The sequence below is a fragment of the Phoca vitulina genome, unplaced genomic scaffold (assembly GCF_004348235.1).
Source record: "Phoca vitulina isolate PV1807 unplaced genomic scaffold, GSC_HSeal_1.0 scaffold8, whole genome shotgun sequence".
NCBI classification, from domain to species: Eukaryota; Metazoa; Chordata; class Mammalia; order Carnivora; family Phocidae; genus Phoca; species Phoca vitulina.
In genome coordinates, this window is record NW_022589711.1 from 69,012,275 (window position 1) to 69,039,166 (window position 26,892).

At 38.4% G+C, this 26,892-nt stretch overlaps 1 protein-coding gene across 1 annotated transcript in view; it reads left to right on the plus strand.

Annotated features, from left to right (window-relative positions):
- The first annotated feature begins 11,650 nt into the window (after window positions 1-11,650).
- Window positions 11,651-26,892, plus strand: part of NCEH1 (neutral cholesterol ester hydrolase 1) — a 45,033-nt gene continuing 29,791 nt past the window's right edge. Inside the window, exon 1 of the mRNA XM_032407198.1 lies at window positions 11,651-11,893. Coding sequence (XP_032263089.1) covers window positions 11,756-11,893 — 138 coding nt within the window. The 5' untranslated portion in view covers window positions 11,651-11,755. The remainder of the gene's footprint in view (window positions 11,894-26,892) is intronic.

Sequence of the window (26,892 nt, forward strand, 5' to 3'; positions counted from 1 at the left end):
ACAAGGCTATACAGCATCCTAACCACCCGTAGTAGAGAGGCAATTTCATGGTAATATGTATAAAATAGAAAAATGTTTCCCTAATGCACACTAACATGAAAGTTGTGATGCTTGATATAGTCACAGATGTGAAGAAAAAAAAAAAAAAAACCTAATCCTTTATCTCTCATTATTTTTATCTTCTCTTTCACACACAGTTAAACTTATTTTATAGAGGTGATTAAAATATTAGGCTATTTTCTCCTTCATTAAGCATAATTTCCTTTAATTTTTCATTAAAATTTTGCCTGCTTCTCTTTTTGAAGATTAAATGGAGCTGTTATGTATAGTATCCTATGGAGTTGAGATGTTTATCAAGATTTTAAAATTACACTGTTTCATTTTCCTAATTAAAATATTTTTTGTTTGTCTTCTTTTCCTGTTTGCATGAATGTGACTGACCAAAGAATTTATATGTATTAAATTACTGCTCTTGGGAACGCCAACATGAAATTAAAATGTTATCATACAGTAGATGCCTCTAGACAGCACTTCTACATTGCTTGATTTTTAAAATTGTAAATGTAGATTACTTTTATAATTTATAAGTTAGGAAAAAAAAGTACCCCAATTGTGCCATTTTCCTTATCAAACCCTTGACTCCCTGTTAGTTATCAGCAGCATACATCCAAGCACTGTCCCATGAACATTCAAGGTCTTTTACCAACTCTCCCCCAAAGCAGATAGAACAAATATGTTTCCATGCTATGAAACTAAGAAACATAAGTTAAAAGACCCATTTCCTGGAAATTCTTGGAGTACCTTGTGGTAGAAACCACAATTCATATATTTATCTGAAATTTTAAAATTAGAAATTAAATCATCTATCCATAAACTTTACAAGTAATAGTGCAAATCTCAAAAACAAAAACAAAAGAAAAAGCTTGAGTTTCTAGTCTGTTAGTCTATTCCATTATCTTGTTAGAATTATAATGAATATATTTACCATCTTATTATCTCAGGTCCCTAATGAAAAATCAACTGAGTTTGATTATCACAACATTATCAAAAGGAAGGGATTTTTTTTAGTAAAACCAACATTGTATTGTCTTGAGGAAACTCTGGCTTGATTTCTTGACTTGACTTTAAAATTCCTCCGGACAGAAAAAAATTGATTATTATAGTACAGTTCCTCTTCTTGAACCAAGAGAAGGGGATTTAAGCATAGGCTTTGTTTCTTAAGCCATACAAATGAAGAGCTAAGTTCTAGTTCATTGTCCTTGGCTTATAGCACATTACTGGGCTATGCCTCCACCTGCTTCAGTTGGTTCACCTTTTTATATCTCCTCTCAAATGTGGACACATTCTGTGGAACCAGGGATCTCACAGTGGTGTCTTTCCCATGGGTCTTGAATAGCTTAGGCTGAGTCAAAATATACTGGCCCCACTACTTTTTTTTTTTTAAGTTTATTATCTTTTTTTCTTAATAATCTCTGCAACCAACATGGGCCTGGAACTCACAACCCTGAGATCAAGAGTCACATGCTCTTCCAACTGAGCCAGCCAAGAACCTCTGATTCCACTACTTTTATAAAGGATGTGAATCTGCTCTACAGTACTGGGTACAAAAAACCATCATTTTCTTTAGTGTTCTAAATTAGATATATCTGCCTAAGCTTGCTATTCATCAGGATTGATGGGAAATTTAATCCACCTTATTTAACTGATTTTATGGGAGAAAGAAGATAGGACAGGTGGGCTCCACCCCCTCCCTAGGTCATAAATAATCTGGGTCATCATATACAATCTAGGAAAAAAAGGCAGAAAGGGTTCTAGTCTTCAGTCCATTTTGATCACCTTTGAAATGTTAATTATTGATCCCTGCATAAATCATTTGTAGGCAGATAACTCTACTCCTTTTATGCCATGCTTGAACAAGAATATCTTTCATTTCTCCAAATCATGACATGTGGTGTTCAGTCCTCATGCATCCCCAAACTATGCGTACTCAGCAGCTTCTTCTCTAGGAGTGGTGCACGAGAGTGCATCTGAGATCTTCCTCTCTCTTAGAACTGCCTCTACCATGTTCAGGAAAAATGCACTAGAAGTCGGAATCCATCTTCACCTCAAAGAACTGGTCTGTTTTCTCCCTCTCCTTCCCTCCAGTGCTTCCAAAACAAAATGGCTTACTTCCTTGAGGTTAAATGGGAGAGTGCTCAGAGGACCTTCAATTCCTGGAGCTTTTCTTGGAAAGGAACGCTCCCTCCTACCATGTACTTTGTTTCATGCTAATTTACTATACCATTTATTTATTTAAGATTTATTTATTATTTGAGGGGAGGGTGTGGGGTAGGGGCAAAGGGAGAGAGAGAGAGAGAATCTCAAGCAGACTCCCTGCTGAGCGTGGAGTCCTACACAGGGCTGGGTCCCACCACCCAGAGACCATGACTGGAGACCGTGACCTGAGCGGAAACCAAGAGACAACAGCTCAACTGACTGAGCCCCCAGGTGTCCCACTACACTAATTATTTAAACATGAGTTAGGAGATAACAAATCAAAATGAATTAAATTTAAACATTGATTATTTACTTAATGAAACACTGAAACACATAACTGAAGTTTCATAATTATTAGTTAAAAATCACAAGTCTGATATATCAGATTTTCTTAAATATTATATACTCATTTATCAAACTACACACAAATTATATTGATTATAAAACATTACTACTTTTATACTTCAAGTAGTTAAAAAAGTATTAATACTATGGATTTAAATTTATGCTTTCATTATTTTTATACTATTCTTATTATTATTTCTTATTCCTCTTAGGGGTTGCCTTCCTAGGGTTACAGAATATTAATTACCTTGTGGGGTATAGTGCCAAATAAAACAACCAAAAAATGTCAGTGCAAGGTAGCCAAGGTCACAGAATCTGGATTGTCAGTATATGGGCCTGGCTTCAAATCCTAGGTACTGATCTCCAGTTTATACTTCTGTGGCAAAGACTCTAATGTGAAATTCAGGATAAGGTATTTCAAGCAGAGAAGAGTCAGAATCAGTAAGAGCAGCCAAGAATAAATCATGGAATATTAGAGCTAAAGAACACCTTAAAATCAGTCTCTGTTCACTCCACTTTCTAAATGTGGAAAAGAAAAAGAAAAGGAATCAGATACTGGTGGCAAGCAGACTATTAGGATACCCTTTTTAATAATCTAGGAATCATAATTTTATAGTCATGACCAAGGATGCTGACAATTAAAAAGAAGACCAATGTGAGAGACAAGAGAAACAAAACTGATAGCCGTAATTGTGGCTTTCAGTTACAAACAAACCAAGGCACACTAGCTAGTTTTAACAACAACAAAAAAAAAACCAATCATTCTCAGAGGCCAAAGTTGCTTGGAGCAATACCCAAAGCCACCACTAGATTGTCCATGGTGCTCTGGGAACAAGGAGCACAGACACTACCAGCAACCCTTACCTCTGTTGCCACTAAGAACTCAGTGCTTCTCAGCTAGACTCTACACAACACCTCCTTCTTCATGATGCTCTTTTGAGTCAAAGGCATTCCATGAGCGCTGCTAATGGCAGGATCTAGGGGACATGCTGGGTGTCTGAGATATGAGAGAGACTAGGAAAGTGACATATATAGCCTCCAGCTTGCAGACCTAGGACTCACAATGTGGGAAATTACCAACATTGATCAAGAGTGTTCAAAAGATTCTGGGAGGCCACAGATAAAGCAAATGCTCACTATGATGCTCATGCAAGTTTTCTTTGGAATGATGTCCCATTCATATGACCCCAAACATATTCACTATAAGACATATGAAAAGTCAGATAATTCCCTTTTTATTTATTTATTTATTTATTTATTTATTTATTTATTTAAAGTAAGCTCTATGTGGGGCTAGAACTAACGATCCCAAGATCAAGAGTTGCATGCTGGACCGACTAAGCCCAAAAGATAATTTAAAAAAAAAACTAGTCAGGTGCAGCTATTACGAAGTAGATTATCAAATAATTTCTAAAATTAATGGGACTTTCATTTAATATAAATAGGCCATTATATACAATTAACAGTGTATGTGTATATATATTGGTGTGTGTGTATGTGTGTGTATACACACACCTATAAAGTAATTTATAATGAGTTAATCATGAATATTGCAAAAACTGAATGATTTATTTTACCAAAGGAAAAGAAAAATAACTTTAGGCCAGTGAATCTAGAAGCCTTTAATCATGTTCTATGTTTTTTCCCAATGATAGAATTTCTTGCCAATATACATTTCTATGATTTGATTATGATCACTTATTGAGTTAATGCTATATCTTAACTATTCCTTGTTTTTTTTCACACATTAATTAATTATTCCCGGTAGCTTTTGCATTTTTCTTATAAAAGTATGGCTTTAGAGCCTTATTTAAAGTGACTTTTGTAATATGTTTACCTTGTATTTGCATTCTCATATAACTGGTAACTCTTGAAGCTAGAAAGAATCTTAGAGATCCTGGGTCCAAACCATTATTTTACAGATGAAGAAACTAAGAGTCAAGAAAGTTGGGTAACATTCCCAAGGTCATATAGACAGCCAATGATAGAGCTTAGTCAAGAATTTCCAGCCAACTTTCTTTCTGTTAGGACAGGCAGTTTGAGACAAATATAAAGGATTGTTTTATAAATACAATTTTTGAATTAGATAAATAAATGTAATAGATATAACTTTCAATAAAAGTTCAGGTTTATCTGGTATGAGATAGTTCTTTTTTTTTTTTTTTTAAATGATTTTATTTATTTATTTGACAGAGAGAGACACAGCAAGAGAGGGAACACAAGCAGGGGGAGTGGGAGAGGGAGAAGCAGGCTTCCTGCTGAGCAGGGAGCCCGACGTGGGGCTCGATCCCAGGACCCTAGGATCATGACCTGAGCCGAAGGCAGACGCTTAACGACTTAGCCACCCAGGCGTCCCTGGTATGAGATAGTTCTGATACCAATTGTCTTAGGTATTTTTGTTAACTTCTGTTTCTACATTATTTTTAAAACATTATTATATAGTAATGAATGAAGAAAATTGAAAAACTCAAAGTAATAAAAAGAAATTAAAATTATTCATAGTTCTACTACATAAACATAAATGCATCTGAGGTTTGGGTATATTTACCTCCAGTTGTATTTAAACTTTTTTGCATTTCTTTAAACTTAATTGTTGTCGTAATACATATTTACTTATTATAACCTAAGCAATTGTTTGTGGTAGTATCCTGCTTTTTAAATTATTTTAAGGGCTAAGTGTTCCATGTACATTTAGATACAATGTTTACTTATTTTAATATGTAAAAGAAACTTATTTTTATATATTTTAAATATACATAATTTTTAAAATAATCTTTATTAAGGAATTTTTTTCTACATAAAGACTCATGGCATCATTTATAAAATGAAACTGGATACTATGTATTTACCTACCTTTCATAGCATCTATTTTCATCTATGATCTATTCTCTCATCATAATTTTTTGGAGGGAAAACAGGACCCTGAAAATTGTTTTACATTCCTTGACTCTTGGTAAGGTTAAACATTTTCCTGTGTATCTCTTTACTGACTGTATTTTCTGCCACATGAATATAAAGATTGTTAAAATGTACTTACATTATCAATGGATTTGTATATTGATATAAACTTTAATATAACAGAAATTTAAAATATTTAAAGAAATGCATCAAAAAGTCTGCCATATCATTTTTTACTATGTATATCAAATTATCACAACTGACTAACAAACTTCAGGGGAAAAAAATCCTAAAACAGTGCTGACACAATATCCATACCTAATGATAAAGGCATCAATTCATTTAGAAGATGTAATAATCCTATATATATGGACCCAATATTAGAGCACCTAAATATATTAGGTATACACCGACAGATTTGAAGGGAGAAATAGACACTACAATAATAGCAGGGGACTTCAACAATGGATAGATCATCTAGACAGAAAAGCAATAAAAAAACACTGGACTTGAACCATGCTTTAGACTAATGGCCCTAACAGACATATACAGAACATTCCATCCAACAGCAGCAGAATACACATTCTTCCTGAGTGCACATGGAACATTCTCCAGAATAGATCATATGATAGGTCACAAAACAAGTCTTAGCAAATTTAAGAAGACTGAAATCATACCAAGTATCTTTTCCAAACACAATAATATGAAACTAGAAATCAATAATAGGAGGAAAGCTGGAAAATTCACAAATATGTGGAAATTATACAACACACTCCTGAACAACCAATGGGGCCAAAGAAATCAAAATGGAAATGAAAAAATATCTTGAAACAAATGACAATGAAAACACAACATATTCAAATCTGTGGGATAGTGCAAAAGCTGTTTTAAGAGGGAAGTTTATAGTAATAAACACATTAAGAAAAAGAAAGATTTCAAATAAACAACCTAACTTTACACGTGAAGAAACTAGAAAAAGAACAAACTAAGTCCAAAGTTAGTAGAAGGAAGGAAATAACAAAGATCAGAGCAGAAACGAATGAAACAGAGACGAAAACGACAATAGAAAAAAAATGAAACTAAGAACTGTTTTTTTTGAAAAGAAAAACAAAATTGAATTTTTAGCTAAACTAAGAAAAAAAGAAGATCCAAATAAATAGACTCGGAAATGGAGGAAGAGACATTACAACTGATACCACAAAAATACAGAGCTTCACAGAGACGACTGTGAACAATCATGCCAACAAATTGGACAACCTAGGAGAAATGGAGAAAGTCTTAGTAACATACAAACTACCAAAACTGACTCATTAAGAATAGAAAATCTGAACAGATCAGTAACATGTAAGGAGATTGACAACAGTAATAAGAAAACCTCTCAACAAGAAAGGCCCAGCACCAGTTGGTTTTTCTGGAGAATTCTACCAAACATTTAAAAAATTAATGCCAATCCTTCTCAAACTCTTCCAAAAAATTGAGGAGGAGGGAACACTCCCAAACTCTCTTTACAGGCCAGCATTACCTTACCAAAGCCAGATAAGGACACTACAAGAAAAGAAAGCTAGAGATCAATATCTCTGATGAGATGAAAACAGAATATCAGAGAGATAACTGCACTTCCCATGTTCACTGCAGCATTATTCACAATAGCCAAGATATGTAAAAAAACATAAATATCTATGTCTATCAACAGATGTCTGAATAAAGAAGGTCTGTTATAAGCATGAGCATGTGCACACATGCAGTGGACTAATTCAACCGTGAGAAAAAAAGAAATCTGCCGCAACTTGCAGCAACATGGATGGAACTTGGGGGCATATTATGCTAACTGAAATCGGGCAGACAGAGAAAGACAAACACTGCATGATATCACTTAGTATGTGGAATCTAAAAAAATAAAATAAAATGTCAAACTCAGAAACAGAGTAGAAAAATGATTGCCTGGGGCTGGGAGGTAGGGGAAATAGAGAAAGGTTGGTAAAAGGGTACAAACTTCCAGTTTTAAGTCAGATACAGAAAGAAAAATGGTGAATGACAATTTCAATGAAATTGAAAAAAGCCAAACTCAGAGAGTGAGAGTAAAATGGTGGTTGCCTGGGGAGGAGGTAGGGAAAATGGGGAGATGTTGCTTAAAAAGTACAAACTTCCAGTTATAAGATGACTAAGTTCTGGGGATCTCATGTACAGCATGGTGATTATAGTTAATAATACTGAATTATATACTTGGAAGTTGCAGGAAGAGTAGATCTTAAATGTTCTCACCACAAAAAATGATAATATGTGACACCATGGATGTGTTAGCTAATGCTTTGGGGGTAGTTATTTTGCAATATTTAAGTGTATCAAATCAACAGGTTGTATACCTTAAACTTATACAGTGTAACATATCAATTATATTTCAATAAATCTGGAAAAAATAACACACAGGCATAAAAATTTTACTTAAGAAAAAAAAAGGATTTGGGTATTTCCAAGTGCTCTCTCTCTCTCTCAGAGGAGATATTCAAAGTTTTGGATTACTTTCCAAAATTATACATGCATAAAAACCAGATTCGAATTTAGTAAACATATTGTTTTAGTTACTATGTCATATTCAATTTGTTACCTGATGATATTTAGCTATGGAAGAGAGGTAATGATTTCTTTTTCACATTGTCAGTCCTTCAGATCTCAGTATTAGACTTTATCAGCTATACATATTTACTGAACTTTGGCTATGTGGCTAGGACTGAGTTGGGACCTGGATATAGAGCTTAGGGCAGACATTGGAATAGGTAAGAGATTAAATTCTGGATTCAAATTTTTGAAAAGAATAACTTCTGGGAATACTCTAGGGACCTAACAAAAGTAAATGCCCAAATGAACTAACCAATGGTTTATTTTTCTGAGATAAGTACATATTTAAAAACCAAGAAACAGTAGAGAAACCTAACTGAAATATATAACCCACTTGATTTATTTTTTAGGATGTCTAATTGCTAAAATTTAAATGTCATCCTGACTACCTGGCCCAAGAACTTAGGCCAGTGGATATTTTAAACAATTATTACAAAGTATGTTTTATCAATAGAAGTCATTTATTCCTGAGAAGCGTGCGCAGATTATCCTATCTTTGATTTATATAAATTCAATTAAATCAGTGAAATAAATTCTGATTGTATATCACTATCTCTTTTTCCACTGGTAGTTCAGTTAAGAACAGACCTGAGGGGTGCCTGACTGGCTTAACTGGTAGAGCATGTGACTCTTGATCTCTGGGTTGCGAGTTTGAGTTCCACATTGGGTGTGGAGCCTACTTAAAAACAACAACAACAACAGACCTGAAACTTCTGCTGATAAATTTTATTATTTTGTATTGTTCATAAAATCTACAGAAGCTGCTCCCTGAAGGTATCATGCTCTCGCCACAAACCTTAGATTACACAGTATGCTTGCATATGCCTTTCTCCCCTTGTCTGTCTGGTGTGCTTCTACTCACCTTTGAAGACTACTTTTTCTACACCTCTATTATAGCACTTAGCAAGTTTTCTTTTATTTTCCTGTTTACTATTTTTTTTTCTACTAGACTGAGCACTCCTCCCATGCAGGGATATTGTCCCATCCCCAAGCATGATACAGTGTTCAATACTTAATAGGTCATTGGTAAATGTCAAAAAATAAATGACATCTATGTCCAAAGATAATAAGGTAATTATAACACATTGTGATGTTATGTAAGCTTGAATATGACCAATTCCTTGATACATAATTTCATACATATGCCATGAAAAGATATCTGGTTCTTGAATGTACACATAAAATGGAAGGAGCCATTTTATATCAAAAAATTATGAGGTCACTTTCTCGGGAATCATAGGAAGATAAGCCTTAAATATGTTACCCAGAGTTGTTTGCATCAGTCTGAGAATCTGGAAAAAAATGGAAAATGGAGAAAAGATACTTAACCAGAACACTCCTAAAAGACTGGCTTTTAAGCAGGCAAATATTCAATAGTCTTTCTGAAACAAGATTCTGAAATAAAATCATTTTAGTATTTTCAGAAATATTGAAAATTACTTTTAAAAAGGTGCCTTCAGGATATAAATACCCAACAACATAACTCTCTTTCCATCTAACTCATTTCCATCTTTCCTCAGAGGTGGGTCATTTAAATTAGCTTTGTAAGAAAGGTAAGACTCTCACTGCGAGGTGGTTACTTAGCAGTTATAGAAGGTACCTACAAGCTTCGGGGCCCAATTACATGCTGAACCTTACAAAATATTGTCATTCTGAGGAAGTGACATCTAAGCAGATATCTCAATAATAAGAATGAGCCAACTAGGATGGAAAGTAGGGGGCAGAGTGCCAGGCAGAGGAAACAGCACAGAATGACATACATAAAGACCCAGAGGCAGAAAAGCCCTAGTATATCTGATTGGAAGGGAGCCAGTGTGGTTGCAGCATAGAAGACAGGTAGGCAAGAGGTGAGTTACAGAGGTAGGCAGGGGCAGCCAGCCCAGCCCAGACTGAGGTCTGGAAAGGAGTTTGGAATTTATTTGAAGAGGATATTCAAATTCACAGGTGACTGCCTGGAACTGTAATTACTACCAGTTCCCTACTTTCCATCAGATACAACCCAGGACCAACAACTACGCCCAGTCATCTACATAGGCCACACCTTTTCTCATAGGTAGATCCACCAAGGACACCAAAATAACATTCAGTTCCCTGGAGAGCACAGCAGTTCTTAGAAAATAGAATGAGCCTGATTTTAAGGAATAAATATCATCATCAACGACAACAGCTACAAACGATGATCTCAACTTTGAATGCTTGAAGTGTGCCCTTTATATGTTTTCTTCCAACTCTGAACAAGAAACACATTTTCTCCTAATAATCTCATTTTCAGTCCCAAACTTATGGCTATTTCGCTCCTTTGGATCAGATTAAATTTAAATGACTATATTAAGGTACAAAATTATGTGTACCAGGTGTTTTAAGTCCTTGTTCAATAAGTTTGGAGCTGTTCTCATACCACCTCCTTAAAACAGTTCTTCCAAATATTTTCCTCCTGGATCTCTGGTTTTAATTCTGCTGGTGAAGTTCTTTGTCTCATTCTATACCTACCCTCTCCCCCATCGGAAATCTGGATTCAAATGATTTTTCTGCTCTCATTGACCCACTGAAAGAATTTTTTTTCAGGTGGCATTTCCCTATTTATTTATTCGTGTATATTAGTATAGATTCCTGGTTTTTGTTATTTATAATCCATTAATTATTTATTTTGATGCTAAAATTACCCCAGCTTTAACTATTGGGAGATCCTTCAGGCTGTCACCTGTGTCCTTTTGACCAGTCCCCTCATTTTTGAGCACTTCCTTATGTTCTAGCACAACAGACTCGTCTTGTACTTTACTTGCCCCAGCCTTGGAATCACCTTTTTCTCCAAAGAGCCAGCAGAGTCCTGGTTCTTTTTCTTTTCTTTTCTTTTTTTTAAAGATTTTATTTATTTATGTGACAGAGAGAGACACAGAGAGAGCAGGAACACAAGCAGGGGGAGTGGGAGAGGGAGAAACAGGCTTCCCGCGGAGCAGGGAACCCGATGCGAGGCTCGATTCCAGGACTCTGGGATCATGACCTGAGCCGAAGGCAGACGCTTAACGACTGAGCCACCCAGGCGCCCCAGTCCTGGTTCTTTTTATTGGCAAATGAAATTTGGAAACCAAGACTTGGATGCTAGATATACTACCGGCTTGTCCCTGACTGAGCTATAGGAATTTATTATCTTTTTTTTTTTTCACCACGTATCAGCTAGAATTTACATTCCATTGCAAGTCTGGCTCTAGAAGACAGTGGATTTTTATTACCTTTCTCAGTATCTCCACTGTGAGTCAGAGTGGCCCACGGACTTTGCACACACACACACACAGACTCATCACATTGAAACTATTCTGGGTTTCAGTTTGGGATCTTGCGGAGGGAGCCCTTAGTCACAGGCGTGCAATATAGACCTGTGTCCTCCAGAGTCCGCTGTGCTGCGCCTAGCGCAGCCCCGGAGCGGGTCTCTAACCCCGCGTGTCTGCAACACTTTGCAAGGACACAGAAGAGGAGGCACGTCAGCGCTCCGACTTCCTCCCGACGCCGCCTCTGATTGGCTCCTGGGCGTATAAGAAACCGGTGAAGGAGCCGCTGACCCTTACAGAAACTTGCTGGAGGTCTTTGGGTGGCACAGACCTTTCCTCCGCGTCCACCTGCCGACAAGCCGAGCCACGGGAAGATGAGGTCGTCCTGTGTCCTGCTCACCGCCCTGGTGGCGCTGGCCGCCTATTACATCTACATCCCCCTGCCCAGCTCCGTGTCCGATCCCTGGAAGCTGATGCTGCTGGACGCGACTTTCCGGAGCGCACAGCAAGTGGTGAGACGCATCCCAGAGCTGATTCTCTCTCCCTCCTCTTAAGTAATATTTGAAGGGGGAAGCAAAATTTCCGGACCGCGTCCCACGAGAACGCGTATTTTTCTAACGCAATTAGGCGATCAATTTTTAAGGTGGTTCAGTCTGGCGTTTTCAGGGTTTCGCGTTTGCCTCCTTGCTAGCAGCGGGCTAGACCTGTATCTTCTCTGCGTTGGTGACCGTGAAGGTGAAGTTCTTGAATAGAATTTGACAACTGTTTAACCCTTCGTCTGTCTTAAATATCGCTCCTCTTTCTTGGTTCGCAATGTCAAAAAACAAAAAACCCACCTTTCAACCTTTTATAAACCACCCTTCCCCATTTTCCTTCTTCTGTAGGGGCCAGCAGAGAGTGAGTTAAATGTTTTAGGAAGGCTGTGGGGAAAAACAGGCTCTGATTCCGGGTAGTGTGCAGCCACCTTAAAAGCAGAAGCGGGCACCGGCGATCTTCCGAGGTCCCCCGACTGTGGAGCTCTCCATTCCTGGGGGCAGCAGGCAGGGCTCCTGTAAGCACTTGAGTAACCGCAGGGATCTCCGGTTTGTGCGTGGTGCTTATCAGCTCAGCCCAAGAAGGAGGCCAGGAGGCCTGGCGGCCTGGCTGAAGACAAGGCGGTGGAGGGGGCGGCAGCCGCGGTTTGCATGATGCACTTGTTTTCCGCCTGCCCTGCAGCATTTATTTTCTGTCCTTGATTGTCAAGGAGATGATCTTGACCTGGGCTAAGATACTCCTGCTTACCCTTGCAGGGTAACATTTCTGTCTACTGTATCATGGGTATGGATTTTTTTTCCCCGTAGATCATACAATGTAACTGTCTGCAGTTTCTTCTATAGTAAGAGACATTAATTTTAGTGCCAGAGAATCTAAAATCTAAACTACAATCTGCAGCCAAGGCTGGGCTCTATTATTCTAACCCTTCTTAATCTCAGGTTATTTTTGTAAGCTCCTTTTTTTTTTTTTCAGGAGTGACTAGAGAAAGAGGGGGAAAAAATCATGATTTTCCTAGAGGGTTGATGTTTCTTTTCCCTGTCCATTCTAATTGTGTGTAAAATCACTGAGTCTCTGAGGCTTTGTCCTATCACAAAGCCCCTGAAGTAGGGTGTTGTAGCACATTCCTACTAAGGGTTTGTTTTTCTTTTCTCTTTTTTTAATTAATTTTTAAAAAGACTTCATTTTTAAGTAATCTCTACACCCAATGTGGGGCTCAAACTCACAACTCCGAGATCAAGAGCTACATGCTCCACCTACCAAGCCAGCCAGGCACCCCAGAGATTTGTTTTTCTTAAATCCAGCCATGTTTTCCATTCCCTGTTGTCTCTTAAGAATGGTCTATGAAGTTATACAGCCCCTTCCTTCCCTCCTGTTGACTGTAATGCTGACATGGTGGAAGAATGACCATCCCCTTCTCTAGCATTTGTCCCAAGAAAGGTGGTCTTCTTGTAGGAAGCCCTGAAGTCCCTCTCTTCCTTCAGAAATTATGTAATTTGGGAGTGATATCCTTTAAAGGTTCTGGGGTACAATGGTCTTTACCTGGGTGGGTTATAATGGCCTTCAACAAGAAGAAGAAGAATTACTAGTTAGAAGAGTAAGAAAAACATGAAAAAAGGATCAAACTGCTCTGTTGGCTGCAGAGATTATTCTTAGTTTTCAGGTCACCAAAGAGGTCTTCCCCATCATGTGTCATTGGGGAATAGCCAGGTTTGGAGAAAAGCCATTCTTCCCCAACTATAGGCTGTCAACCCATCAAAGGCAAGGCCGTTGTACCCTATGATCCTCTATATAGAATGTGCCCTCAGTTGATGTTTGGGACTGATAATGTGTGTAAAGCCAGGTCATGGAGATAAATGAGGTAACCAATGATCCTCACCTGACACTGTGGCTTGAGAGTGGGTTTGCCCAGAAGTGGCTCTCATCACTTTTCTTCTAGATTGTGAAAGATCAGAAAGATCATTCAGGCCACATGGTAGCATATTCTACCCAGTAAAGCAATTTACTAATGTCACTTCAAATTGTGCCGGGGAAAAGGCAATGTGACTTGACACATTGTAAGTGAATACGAACATGACTGCTAGAGGTATGCCTCCCTGAGTCCCATCCCAACCAGGCCACTTACTGGCATCGAGGCCAGGCAATTTACTAACCTTCTCTGGTCCTCCGTTTTCCCTGTAAAATAGGCTTAAAATCTACCTTACAAGGCTGCCATGAGGTTTAATAATGTATTTAAATACCTGTAACTTGTAGTTATTCCTCTAAGAGTTGTTCCAAAAGTCCACTACGGATTGTGGAGAGAATCTGTGGGATTGCCCAACTTTGTTGAAACAGTAAAACAAATGTCAACTGGAAGGGAATTATCTCATTGAAACCTGGGGAGCTACCACTAAATTGCATGGCATAAAGTTTGTTACCCAAGCAATTTTCGTTAGAATTGATTTGCTCAATTACAAAAGCCACCGAAGCTACTTCAGAAGGTGAAGCTTGGCCTACTTCTTAACACAGTAGGCACGTGCCCAGCATCAAGAAATATGAATGCTGCTTTTGTTCTTGTGCAGATGAGTCAGATCATTGAGATTTTATTCATTGTACTTTTTTTTCCTTGGGATCCTCCAATATTACCTAAGAAGAAGCTACTTGAGATCTTTCTCTAAAGTCATCTCCAACACGGATACTGCATTAAAATCTTCTAGGGAGCTTTAAAAGTCCTGATGCCCGAGTTCTGTCCTATACCAGATTTATTCAGAATCTCTGGGAGGTGAGACCCGGGCATCAGTTTTAAAAGCTCCCCGGGTGATTTCAATGTGCAGTAAAATTTGAGAACCACTGCTCTTTAAGGTAAATCAAAGGCATTGCAGATCAGATAATATATATTCCTTAAGTTGCACTAGTTATCTTGCACACATGTTGCTGGAAATGAGCCCTTTTGCATTACATGGATTAGTTTATCAGATTAGTTGGTTGACACTCAACTGACTGAGCCACCCAGGTGCCCCAGCACTGCTGTTTCATGAGAAATATGGGGGAACATTCAGCAACCTTGTTTTGTTTTGTTTTATTTTGTTTTGTTTTGCAGCATCATTTTAAAAAAAATGAAAGCAAAAAATTAAGAGATTATATAAATTATGGAACACGCATTTTTTGAATACTATACAGTCAAAACATTTAGGTTGTAAATAATGTTAAAGACCTACAAAAGATATGTACTTTATGTTAAGTGGGAAAATGCAACAAAACAGCATATATGCCATTATCCCATTTAAAATACTTATATATACCAAAACATATAGTTCTGTACATCTATATGCCAAAACATATAATTATGTATATCTATGTATCGATTTATCTATACTTAGAGAAAAAGCAGAAGGGTGTGATTTAAAATGTAGTGCCTTTTTTTTCTGGGCCATCTTCAATTTTCACTTCTATATATTCTAGCTTTTCTACAATGAATGTGTAGTAATAAGAAATTATTTAAAAAATTTTTTTGTAGGTTTCCTACTTCTAAAGAGGAATTGATGTGCACACACATACCAATGTGATTACTATTTTAGTAATTGTTCTGTAAGAAAATCAGATTTCTTTAAAAAAAAAAAAAAGGCATCCTGGATCCCCTGATACAGCTATCATAGTGGCATGCTTCATGCTTAGTCACTTAGATGTGACACAGATGGAAAGCCCACTATGTGTGGTTTTAGGGAGATGCCAAAATGCCCTAAAAGAACCTATAGCCTGGTAGAATGGAGAAGACATGTTAATATATAGCTATTAAAAAGGTACTTGCTGACAGGCATTACTGAAGAGGCACAGTTCCAGAAGCTCATAGGAGGGAGAGGTTATGTACGGTTTAGAGGAAGGTAAAGATGGCGGCTAAAGGCAATAGGTTATCTGAAGGGAGTTCAGAGCAAGGGCTGGGCTTGGCTTACCTTGATCATTTCCCAATTTACTAATTCCTCTACTATGTATCTTTTTTTTTAAAGATTGTATTTATTTATTTTAGAGAGAGAAAGAGAGAGCGGGTGCAGGTGGGGGAGGAGCAGAGGGACAAGAAGACTCCGAGAGGAGTACAGAGCCTGACGCGGGGCTTGATCCCATGACCCCGAGATCATGACCTCGGGTGGGACGCTTAACCCACTGAGCCACCCAGGCCCTCCTCTACTATGTGTCTTTTTGATGACATAATGTAAAACAGGTGTTTTTGCTGAATGTTTTCCCCCTGTTTCTTATGGATGACAGTGCTTTTGAACCAGTTGAACAAGGTTTTTCATCTTGTAAAATGTCTCCAAACATCAAAATGCAACATGACTTCACCTGGATGTTCCATGCAGGAATGTACTTTCGGGCTGTGTATATGTGCTGCCGAAGCGAGCACTCTCGGTCTGTGTAAAGTGTGGTTTAAATCCAGCTCAGCTGGATGCCATGCAGAACTCCAATTTGCAAACCTTTTTCATAACCTTTCGTGAACTGGAACGTTTACTGTTGTCAGGTAAATTTAACTCAAAAACATTAGTAAATAGTAAGTTTTGTCCGCCGCCTTCTAGACTTGCTGTAATACATATTTCTTCATTTAATTAGAGATTTCACCAATCACAATAATTTTTAGCTAACTTGATGGAATTTTTATAAACACCTTGCAGCAGAAATGCTTTAAGAATACTTTAGGGGCAGGGCACCTGGGCGGCTCAGTCCATTAAGTGACCAACTCTTGATTTTGGTTCAGGTCTTGATCTCCGGATCATGGGATCGAGCCCTGCATGAGGCCCTGCACTCTGTGGGGAGTCTGCTGGAGATTCTCTCTCTCCCCCTCTCCTTCTGTCCCTCCCCCCACTCTCTCTCTCTCTCTCTCTCTCTCTCAAATAAATAAATAAATCTTAAAAAAAATTAAGGTCAGATTGATTCAGCTACCAAGTGTGTTAGACAATGCCTAATTTATAGCTTTCCTTGTTATTTTTCCTACACCTCTATAAATATAGCCTTCAGCACAGGAATGCTATATTACTTTATTTTAGTGGGACATTCTATTTCTAACATGTGACTTGGGCTTGATCTGAAGACATTTCTGGAAGGTATGGAAGTGCAGTAATCATTCTTGAACAGTCTGTTAATGCACAATTACTTCTTTTAAAATACAGGGTATAGGGCGCCTGGGTGGCTCAGTTGGTTAAGCGACTGCCTTCGGCTCAGGTCATGATCCTGGAGTCCCGGGATCGAGTCCCGCATCGGGCTCCCTGCTTGGCGGGGAGTCTGCTTCTCCCTCTGACCCTCCTCCCTCTCATGCTCTCTGTCTCTCATTCTCTCTCTCTCAAATAAATAAATAAAATCTTTAAAAAAAATAAATAAATAAAATAAAATAAAATAAAATAAAATAAAATAAAATACAGAGTATAAATTTTCACTGCTAAATGAAATGATGTGGGAGATCAATACTTATTTTCTCCATTTTATGTTTATAAAGAATTAAGAAATGTAATTGAATGTCCAAGTGGCAAACCTAGTTATATTCTATACCCAATTTGTATCCTATTATGAAATTTTAACAATCTATCTTTCAGTGTTTCCAAAATAAAATTAAAATCCTACCCTTTGGAAGTCATCACTCGTTCAGTAAATATTAACTGAACACCAGTGCTAAGAACTGGCAAAACAAAAATGAAAAAGACACATGCCTAATCTCAAGGAGTTTACAGTAGAGTGAAGGGAAGATAAGCCTATTGGCAGTTACAGAGTGTGTTCTTGAATGACAGAGTTATTGACAGAGGCTTTAAGGGTTGCTCCAAGAGCCTTAAAAAGGGCCTCTAATGTAGACCCAGGCCACAGGCATTGAGGACTATTTCCCTCTCACATTGGCATCTAATCTGAGTTATCAAGGTTGATTGTTTACAGTAAAAAAACTAACATTTCTTAAGCATACAATGAGCATTTACTCTGTGCCAGATACTGTGCTATGTGCTTTGCATGCAATTCATTTAGGCCATGCTATAATTCTATGAGGTGGATGTCCTTATTCTCCTTCCTTTACAAAGGACGAAACTGAAATGCAAAGAAAACTAACTTGCTCAAGATGACACAGTTTATGAGAGGTAGACTCACAATTCAACTCCTGCCTGTCTCACTCTGAGCTCAAGAGTTTAACCATTGTACTAGCTTGCCTTTCCATAGGAGCTGAGTGAAGGAGGTGGAGGAGGAGAAGAGGTGGGGAGAAAGGAGGGTGGAAGGGCATTCTGGCCAGAAGGGACATTCCAATGGGAGAGGATGATAAAGCTAAGGAACTACAAGTGGTTTAGACCTCAGAGAGGTAAGGCTGGAAGGAAGCATAAGCCAGATAAAGAAGGGCTCTGTGGGCTGAGAAAGGGGCCACTGAAAGATTTTTCACAGGGAAATCACATAGTCAAATTTGTGTTCTAGAACAGTCTTTCTCTGTGACAGTGTAGAGACTGGAGTTGAAGAAAGTAAATGAAGGTGAGCATCCACTGAGGAGGCAATCCAGATGAGAGGTGAGAGCATGAACTTGCAGTGAAGCTGACAGACTTGCTGACGGAGAGATAGTATGGAGTGAAGGAGAGAAAGAAGTTCATGGTGGCTCCTGAGACAGACCCTGGAGTACCTGGCTGAGTAGTGACGATGACCCCGATTCAGGAAGAGCAGATCTGAAAGTGAAGATCGTAGAGTTTTGGATCTTGTTTTGAAATGTCTGTGGGACTAATCTGAGGACAGCTTTTCATAAATAGTTTGTATGTGCAAGACCAGAGCCCAGGAGAGAGAGAGCTGGGCTGGAGACATGGATTTGGGAATGGTCGGTGAATGGGTGGTGGTGGAAGTAGGGGGAATGGAGTGAGAGTAAGATTGAGAGATCCTACCAGGAATACCTCAGGGGGATACCAGTGGCCACACAGGGAGAGGAGAAATGAGACCCTGACGAACATGATTTTTTATTATATTTTACATTTATATAGTGCTCTAGATTTTACAAAAGTTTTCACTTAATCTTTTTTTTTTTTTTCCAAAAAAATCTGTGTTTGGGTGGCGGCTGGGTGGTGCCCTTGGTTAAGCATCCGACTCTTGGTTTTGGCTCAGGTCATGATCTCAGGGTCGTGAGATCAAGCCCCAAGTCCAGCTCTGTGTTCAGTGTAGAATCTGCTTAAGACCCTCTCTGCCCCTCCCCCACCCCTCTCTCTCTCAAATAAAATAAATAAATCTTTTTTAGAAAATGTGTTTTAAGGGCGCCTGGGTGGCTCAGTCGTTAAGCGTCTGCCTTAGGCTCAGGTCATGATCCCAGGGTCCTGGGATCGAGCCCCGCATCGGGCTCTCTGCTCCGCAGGAAGCCTGCTTCTCCCTCTCCCACTCCCCCTGCTTGTGTTCCTGCTCTCACTCTCTCTCTCTCTGTCAAATAAATAAATAAAATCTTTAAAAAAAAGAAAATGTGTTTTAAGCTTTTTTTTTTTTTTTTTAAGTAAACTCTATGCCCAATGTGGGTCTTGAACTCACGATCCCAAGAAAAGAGTCACATGCTCCACCAGTTGAGCCAGCCAGGCGCCCCACCCTTCATTTTATTTTTGTGATGAGTAATTGGCTGGCATGAATTACTTCCATTTATCAAGTGAGGAAACTGAGGTTCAGAGAGGGTCAGTGACATCCCCAAGATCACATGATTCGTGAGACTAGAATCGAATGTCCTGGATTCCTATTTTCCTGCTCTCACTTGCTGAGCCAGGCTGACCTGAAAACAAAGTCCTCCATGATGGATTTCCCCTTTTTGTCTCTGGTGCTGTCTCTGACTCTCCCCTCCTAGCTGCGGCCACGCACGTGGGAGTGCTCATGATCACTTTGACACTAGTTCACTGAATCCTGACCTTTTTCTGAGCTCCCACAGCTAAATTAATCTTCAGTAGTGCTTCCCAATCTTTTTTCCTGCCATAGGCTTGATTACATTTGTAAAAGTATGCCGGGGGAACTGGAGGAAATAAGGAGGGAATCAATCTGTATGGGCTTGAATGATAGAACTTTATATAGAACTCTATATAGAATCCTCTATATATTTATATAGAGGATTATACAAATCGTTCTCAAATAGAATATGGATGCTGATCAATTTTGAGTAGCTATAAAAAATGGTTTTGAGTTTTACCTCCATGAAACACTGAAACATCAATGTCTTGTGGCCCCCCTGTAATCCCTTTGTGGCACACCTGTTGGGAAGCTCTCCTCTCTACAGTTTATAACTATTTAAATACAAGTTCATTATTATTGCTATTGAACATAGATAGTCCCCAAGGTACATCTATCCAGGTAGTCCTATAACTTATTGTCCAAACCAGGACATTTTTAAGAGTGATAGAGGCTGCTATTAATAATCATGCCGGGACAACTTTTAAACCAGAATTATTCCCAAACAAATCTGGACAGAGGCCCAGTCTACTTTTATTCCGCTTGCCAACATTTAGCATAATCAAGTCAAAGTTGTAGAATGATTCCTGGGCTCCGTCTTCTCCTCAAATCTGACTGTTAACCCTCCAGTGAACCACCCCCCATCCCTTCCCTCACCCCCTGGCTTCCTGTCCCCTGCAATAGTGGCAGAATACAAGCACTAAGTTCCTTAAGTGGCACGTACAGTCAGTCCTGCCAGTCAGTCCCACATTGCTGAATCTAGCCTCGATGTCTGCACGCTTGTATCTCACAACTTTCTTCCTGTTACCTCTGCCTCCCATGCCCTCTCACTGTAGCCTTTAACTAACATTCCACACATCTTTCAATACCCACTCAAAAAGTATCTCTTTTAGAAACTTTCCCTTTTCCCCAATGAGCCTTAATCTCTCTGTCCTGTATACTCTGCTGGTATTCATGTGTGTGGGGCCCATGTATGTTTCTTTCCTTAGGTGGATGTTTCTTTATGTACAAGCTCCCCACCAAATTCTAGGCTTTCTCAGCTATCATAGACATAATTCCCCTCTTACCTGTTTTGGGGTTTGGTTTTGGTTTGAAGATCATCCATTATAGATAAAACAGGAATTCATGGTTCTGCTTCCTTTCAGTCTCCTATATTACTTCATCTGCCCCAAAGAGCAGACTTAGTGCTCCCATGTGCCTGTGACTCTGAATTTAACCCCAAACGGTTTTTTGCTACTCTTTGCAACTTTTTTTTTTTTTTTTTGCAAGCCTCACTGTTTTCTGGGTTTCTAACTTCCTCATTATTATTTTTGCAGATTGATGTTTGTTTTTGAATTTGTAATGATTTATTTGGCTGCTTCTAGTTAAACATTAGGCCACCCCCTTAAAAAGATCACTGGTGAATTCCCACATTCACTTGATATTGCTCTACCTTTCCCTTTTCCTCTTGAATGGATAATTGACAAATGCTTCATGAGAAATTAATCTGACTGACCCTCTTCTGTGCTGCCTGTCCCATAATATCATCCCTGCTCTGGGATTCACATTACCTTTACTTTCACTGTTCTGAAGTCTACTCTTCTAAAATGCAAGATGTTTATCTCACTCTTCCTAGTTTATGGCTCAGTTCTTAGGATCATTCTGTCCCATGCTTGCAGGCTCTTCCATTTCATGGCACAGTTCTTCCCTGTTAGTGAGAAGCAAGTCCACGGCAGCAATAGTTCCTGTTTCCTTGACTTTCTTAGCAAGTCAATTCTGCTGGTAGAAAATGATCTGCTTTTGGGGCACCTGAGTGGCTCAGTCAGTTAAGCATCTGCCTTCAGCTCAGGTCATGATCCCAGGATCCTGGGATCTAGCCCTGCATTGGGCTTCCTGCTCAGCGAGGAGTTTGCTTCTGCCTCTCCCTCTGCCCTCCCCCCCACCCTGCTCATGCTCTCTCTCTCACTCTTTCTCAAAAAATAAATAAATAAATAAATAAATAAATAAATAAATAAATAAATAAAATCTTTTAAAGAAATACGTAAAGGACTTGGAACAGTACCTGACGTAAGAAATATATATATATATATATAGTCCAGATCTGAGTTTTGACAACTGTCTGCAATATACTCCAATAGTAATATGCTGTTTTGTATTCTTTTATTTTCACGGTTATTCTTGTCAGTCTACTACTGCTCTTACTGGCAGACTGGAATCTATATTAAACTTCTGCTGGCTGTGGCTACTGGGTTTAACTCCTGGCTTCAGCACTAACTAGTTGTGAAACTAGTTAGGCAAGTTACTTGAACTCTAACCTTAGTTTTCTCACCTATAAAAGTGAGATAATGATAATGCATCCCTTGAGACTTGTTATATGGACTGTGTGTGATTGCATATATAAAATTCTTGCACAATCCTTGCTGTAAAGCAAGAACTAAAAACGGCTTCCTATGGTTAAAGTTTTAGAGTCTATGGGCTGAGTTTGCTGATGTTCTAACTGAATAGATCTATGAATCATCATCCTCATAGCTAACTCATACTGTTCTGTTTTATGTATATACTCAATCTTTATAAGAATCCTGTAACATAAGTACTATTACTATTCCTATATTGTAAATGAAGAAACTGAGGCACAGAGGGGTTAAGTATCTTGCCCACGTCACACACCTAGAGCCAAAACTCTAATTCAGGCCCTCTGCCTTTGTAGTTAGTGCTCTAAAAGTCAAAGAAATTGAATGTCTCTTAGGCTTTCACTGTCTCATATCAAAGATCTCCACTGGAGTTTGCCAAGGTATCAATTCGTTTTAGAATATGATGTCACCTGAAAAGAGTTCCTTAGGCTTTAGGTATCTAAGGTACAGTTGGTGACATGACATTTTGTTATATAAATTAAAGTCCTTTATTTGAATTCTGTCTCAGTGGTGGGCCATCTTGCCACATTGTGAAAGTGGTGAAGAAGTACTTGCAAGCAGGGTTGATCTCTTTCTCAACAAAGGGCTTTGGATTTGCTCAAATGCTTGCCATCTTTTGGGCGTAGAGATCTTTCCTGTACCTATGGAAAAGATGACTTTGACTTCTAAAGTTATTAAAGGCAGGTGTCTTCAGTCGAACACCATAACAGAAGAAATTCACAATGGCCTCTATCACTTGTTAACACCCATATACTGGGCATTGGGGTGATAGCAGTTCACAAAACACACGGCACTTGGCCTTCCTAAAGCTACAATCCAATGCCAAATATATGTGGCAAGAAAATATAGTGAATATGGAGAAATTTGTTGGCAGGCCGATGGTAATTGAAATCCTATAAAGACATGAAATCCCCTATGGAAACAATGTTGAATGAGAAGAAGTGGTACCAACAAAGGGGACAGAACAGGGAACAATGAGGAAAACTGGGGAAATAAAGTGTTAAAGAAACCAGCAAAGAGTAGTACCAGGAAAGGGTGGTCAACTGTGTTGAATTCTCCTGAGAGATTGAGGGACATGAGGATGGAATGGGGCCCATCAGCTCTACATCCTGGTGTTCTCCTCAAGGTATCAGCCACAGATGTACTCCCAAGCAACTGTGGATTTTACATTTCAGGGTCTCAATCTATAGCCTGTTTGTTAGAATGATTTCAAGGATGTCTGCCAAAACTAATGTTTGACTGGTAATGCTCATCTTATTGAGCTATCATTTCTCACAGGAAATAGCCAAAATAAACTTTATAGCTTATGATTAAAACCTGAGATGGAAGTTACTGATGGATATTACTGAGGTACTAACTAGCTATATATAAAAATAAATATAAAAATTATATACATGTAACTATTTAGTAGATTAAAAAATATTTGTTTAAAAAAATTTAGGGGCACCTGGCTGGCTCAGTCAGTGAGCAGGAGACTGTTGATCTCGGGGTCATGAGTTCGAGCCCCATGCTGGGTATAGAGAGTGCTTAAAAATAAAAATGATGTTGAATGAGAAGAGGTGGTGCCAACAAAGGCAGAAAGAAAAAGTAAAATAGCTAATTTCCCCAAAGAGCTAATTTTAAATTTATGTTGGTTGGTTCATCTATGTGGAAACCTATCTTAAAATGTGGAGTCTTACAAGCTAAGTAGCTTTTTCTGTCTGCTTCAAAATGAGGTTCACATCAGATGAATATTAAACTTTCTCCCCTGTAGGTTGATGCCTATTAATTCTATAGTTAATAGTATACCATAAAAATGCACATACTACACTTTTGTCAAGAACAGTGGGCCAGTATTTTTTAGGACACACCATGTGCTAGATTCGAGCCTTAGTTAGCAACCACAGAAGCCCTTACTGACTAAAACCAGTAACTTGTCAGTCTTATTTCCTCACATAGCAAATTCAAATTGGCATAATTCTGCAACTTAAATGAAGATATTTTGGATAAAAACAAGAACATTGTTATTGGTTATGTCTACAGAAGGAATCTGTTTGGCAGTGATTTTCAATTCCTCTAAAAACATGATTTCCCGAATCCATAAAAGCCTATTTTTGGGTAAATCATAGAACTTTAACTGCTTAAAAAGTTGGACTTTCATTTGGGTGTTGTCAGTGTTTAAATGGCTTTATGCCGTTCCCCCCACCATCCATTTTTTTGAGTCTGAAAGAATGTAAAAAAACCAGACAGATGCAGAAATAAGGGTATTCCAGGAAAACAGCAGGTGTACAATTCTGAGGTGGGCCAGCATGGTGCCTACCAGAAGCTACTTCTGTTGAGATTCTGAAAGGTATAAGAAGTTTGAAGGAGATCTTTATGTAGCTGAACCATGGGTAGAACTAGTCCCAGTCTTGTGTTAGGATCTATTTGACTGTTTTAATTATGCTAACTCTAGGTAAGCTAACAGTAAAATTATGAAAATTATGAAAACATACAACAAAAGTATGATTTTTCAAGAATAAGTAAAGACTTTGGTTTTCAGTTTATGTGAGGATTGTTAGCTTCCACCCCTGCTTATATTGTAGGGCCCTGTATGTCAAGAGCACTTCCAAGGAGAAGGACCAATGACCCTTAGCATAGTACTGGGCACCTACCATTATAACACCCAGTTATAAATAGTCCACTTCCTGGCATCCTTGGGGGGGGGGAGTGGTGAAGGAGACAGTATTTAGGCAGCTTGCACTTTCTTTCATACTTATACTACATCATATTATATTCTCTTTAACATATTTCCCTTTTGAAAAAAAAAAAAAGATGGGGCACCTGAGTGGCTCAGTTGGTTAAGCATTGGACTCTTGGTTTCGGCTCAGGCCATGAACTCATGGGTTGTGGAATCAAGCCCCAAGTTGGGCTCTGAGTTCAGCGGGGAGTCTGAGATTCTCTCCCTCTGCCCCTCCCCCTGCTTGTGTACGCTCTCTCTCTCAAATAAATAAATAAATCTTAAAAAAAAACCCATATTTCCCTTTTGTCTTCTAATTCTAACCCAGTTTATTATCTCAGTAAAATTGATCTTTATCCCCCATTTCTTTTGTAATCCCCTAAGAATGACTATAATTACCTCTGACAAGAAGACTATACTCAAGTCAGGGATAAGGAAATCTATGTGCTTCGAAGGGAAAAGAATTTTTATTTTATTTTATTTTTATTTTATTATTGCTTTGAAAGGAAAAGAAATTTTAAAAAGAAAGAAGTGCATCAGCCTCTGCAGTCCTTGAGAGAACCCATAAGTCTCACTCAGATTATCCATAATTCCCATGTTCATTGTCATTGCTCTCTAAACTGCCTCTATGCATCATCGCAACCTAAAATGCCAAATAAACAAAACCCACAATCAAATATTTCTAATTTTATGCCTTGGTTTTATTTATTATTATCCAGGTTTGGAGTTAGAAGACTGTCAATTAGGCATATTGTTTGTATGAAAAAATATGTTCTGACTTTCAGACCACCAACTTGAGAGCCACAGACGGACCTGCAGTTATGTTTTTTGGTCCACATTGTATATTAAACATTTTTATTTTTTATTTTTTTTACATTTATTTATTTATTGAAGTCATCTCTATACCCAACGTGGGGCTTGAACTCATGACCCCAAGCTGAAGAGTTGCATGCTCTTCCAACTGAGCCAGCCAGGTGCCCCTGTATATTAAACATTTTTAAATTCATTGCCAACACCTAAAATTCAGAATGTTTCACACAACAATCTGGGCTTCCTGCTTCTCTTGAAAAGTCAGATCATCTGGCAATAGTAGGCCAGAATTTCCATATCACACAATCACCTAGGGAAAGCAGCAGCTTCATCCTTATTCTGGGCCTTGTTTCTCCAGTTTGCCACAAGCCTCCCATTCTCTGATGTCTAATAACCTATTTTACTCATTTGCATTAGCTGCTGTGGCCCCTGAAGACATGAGTTTAAGGCTTCTACAGTGTTTAGTGTTGCATAGAAGTTGGCTAACTGAGGAAACCCAGCACAGTCCTATGTTCTAATTAGACATAGGATCACACTGAGATAAAATCAAACATCCACCTTTCTCACCTTCCCCCATGGGAACACTATGTGAACATTTGTAGTCTATCCCCAGCAAAGGGTTGGACACTAGACATGCCGAAGACCAGAAAGAATTGGATCCAGCAGAGGAGAAATAATACTTAGAATAACAGAGAGTAGGCCCTGCCTGGGACTCAGAGCTGGATTAGGGCCCTGGTTCTGGGCCCCAAATAGAGGGAAATCATTCAATTCATTCAAATTCAGTTTAAATTTTGATTTGTAAAACAGCAGGGCTGTTACAGGTGTGAGGAGGTTAAAGAATAAGTTTAACTCTTCTCCAACACTTTGGATACATTGTGTTCAAAATGAAAATCAAGTTTGAAACTAAAGGGCTGGCCAAGATCTGATTGCTTCCAGTTACTATAATTTAGCAATGTCAGAATAGGTTCACATTGTTATTTTACTATTATATTCATTGTTTATATCACATTATTATATTCTTTATTGTTATTTTAAAGTCCAACAATATTTTAAAATATTTTAGTGTTTGTTTTTTCTTTTTCTTTTTCTTTTTTTTTTTTTTTTTTTCTTTTTTTTTCTCTTTTTTAATTTCTGCCCCCTCTTATTTCTCTGAGTCTTGAGACACTGCAGAGTGGAGATCTTCCTCATTAGACTG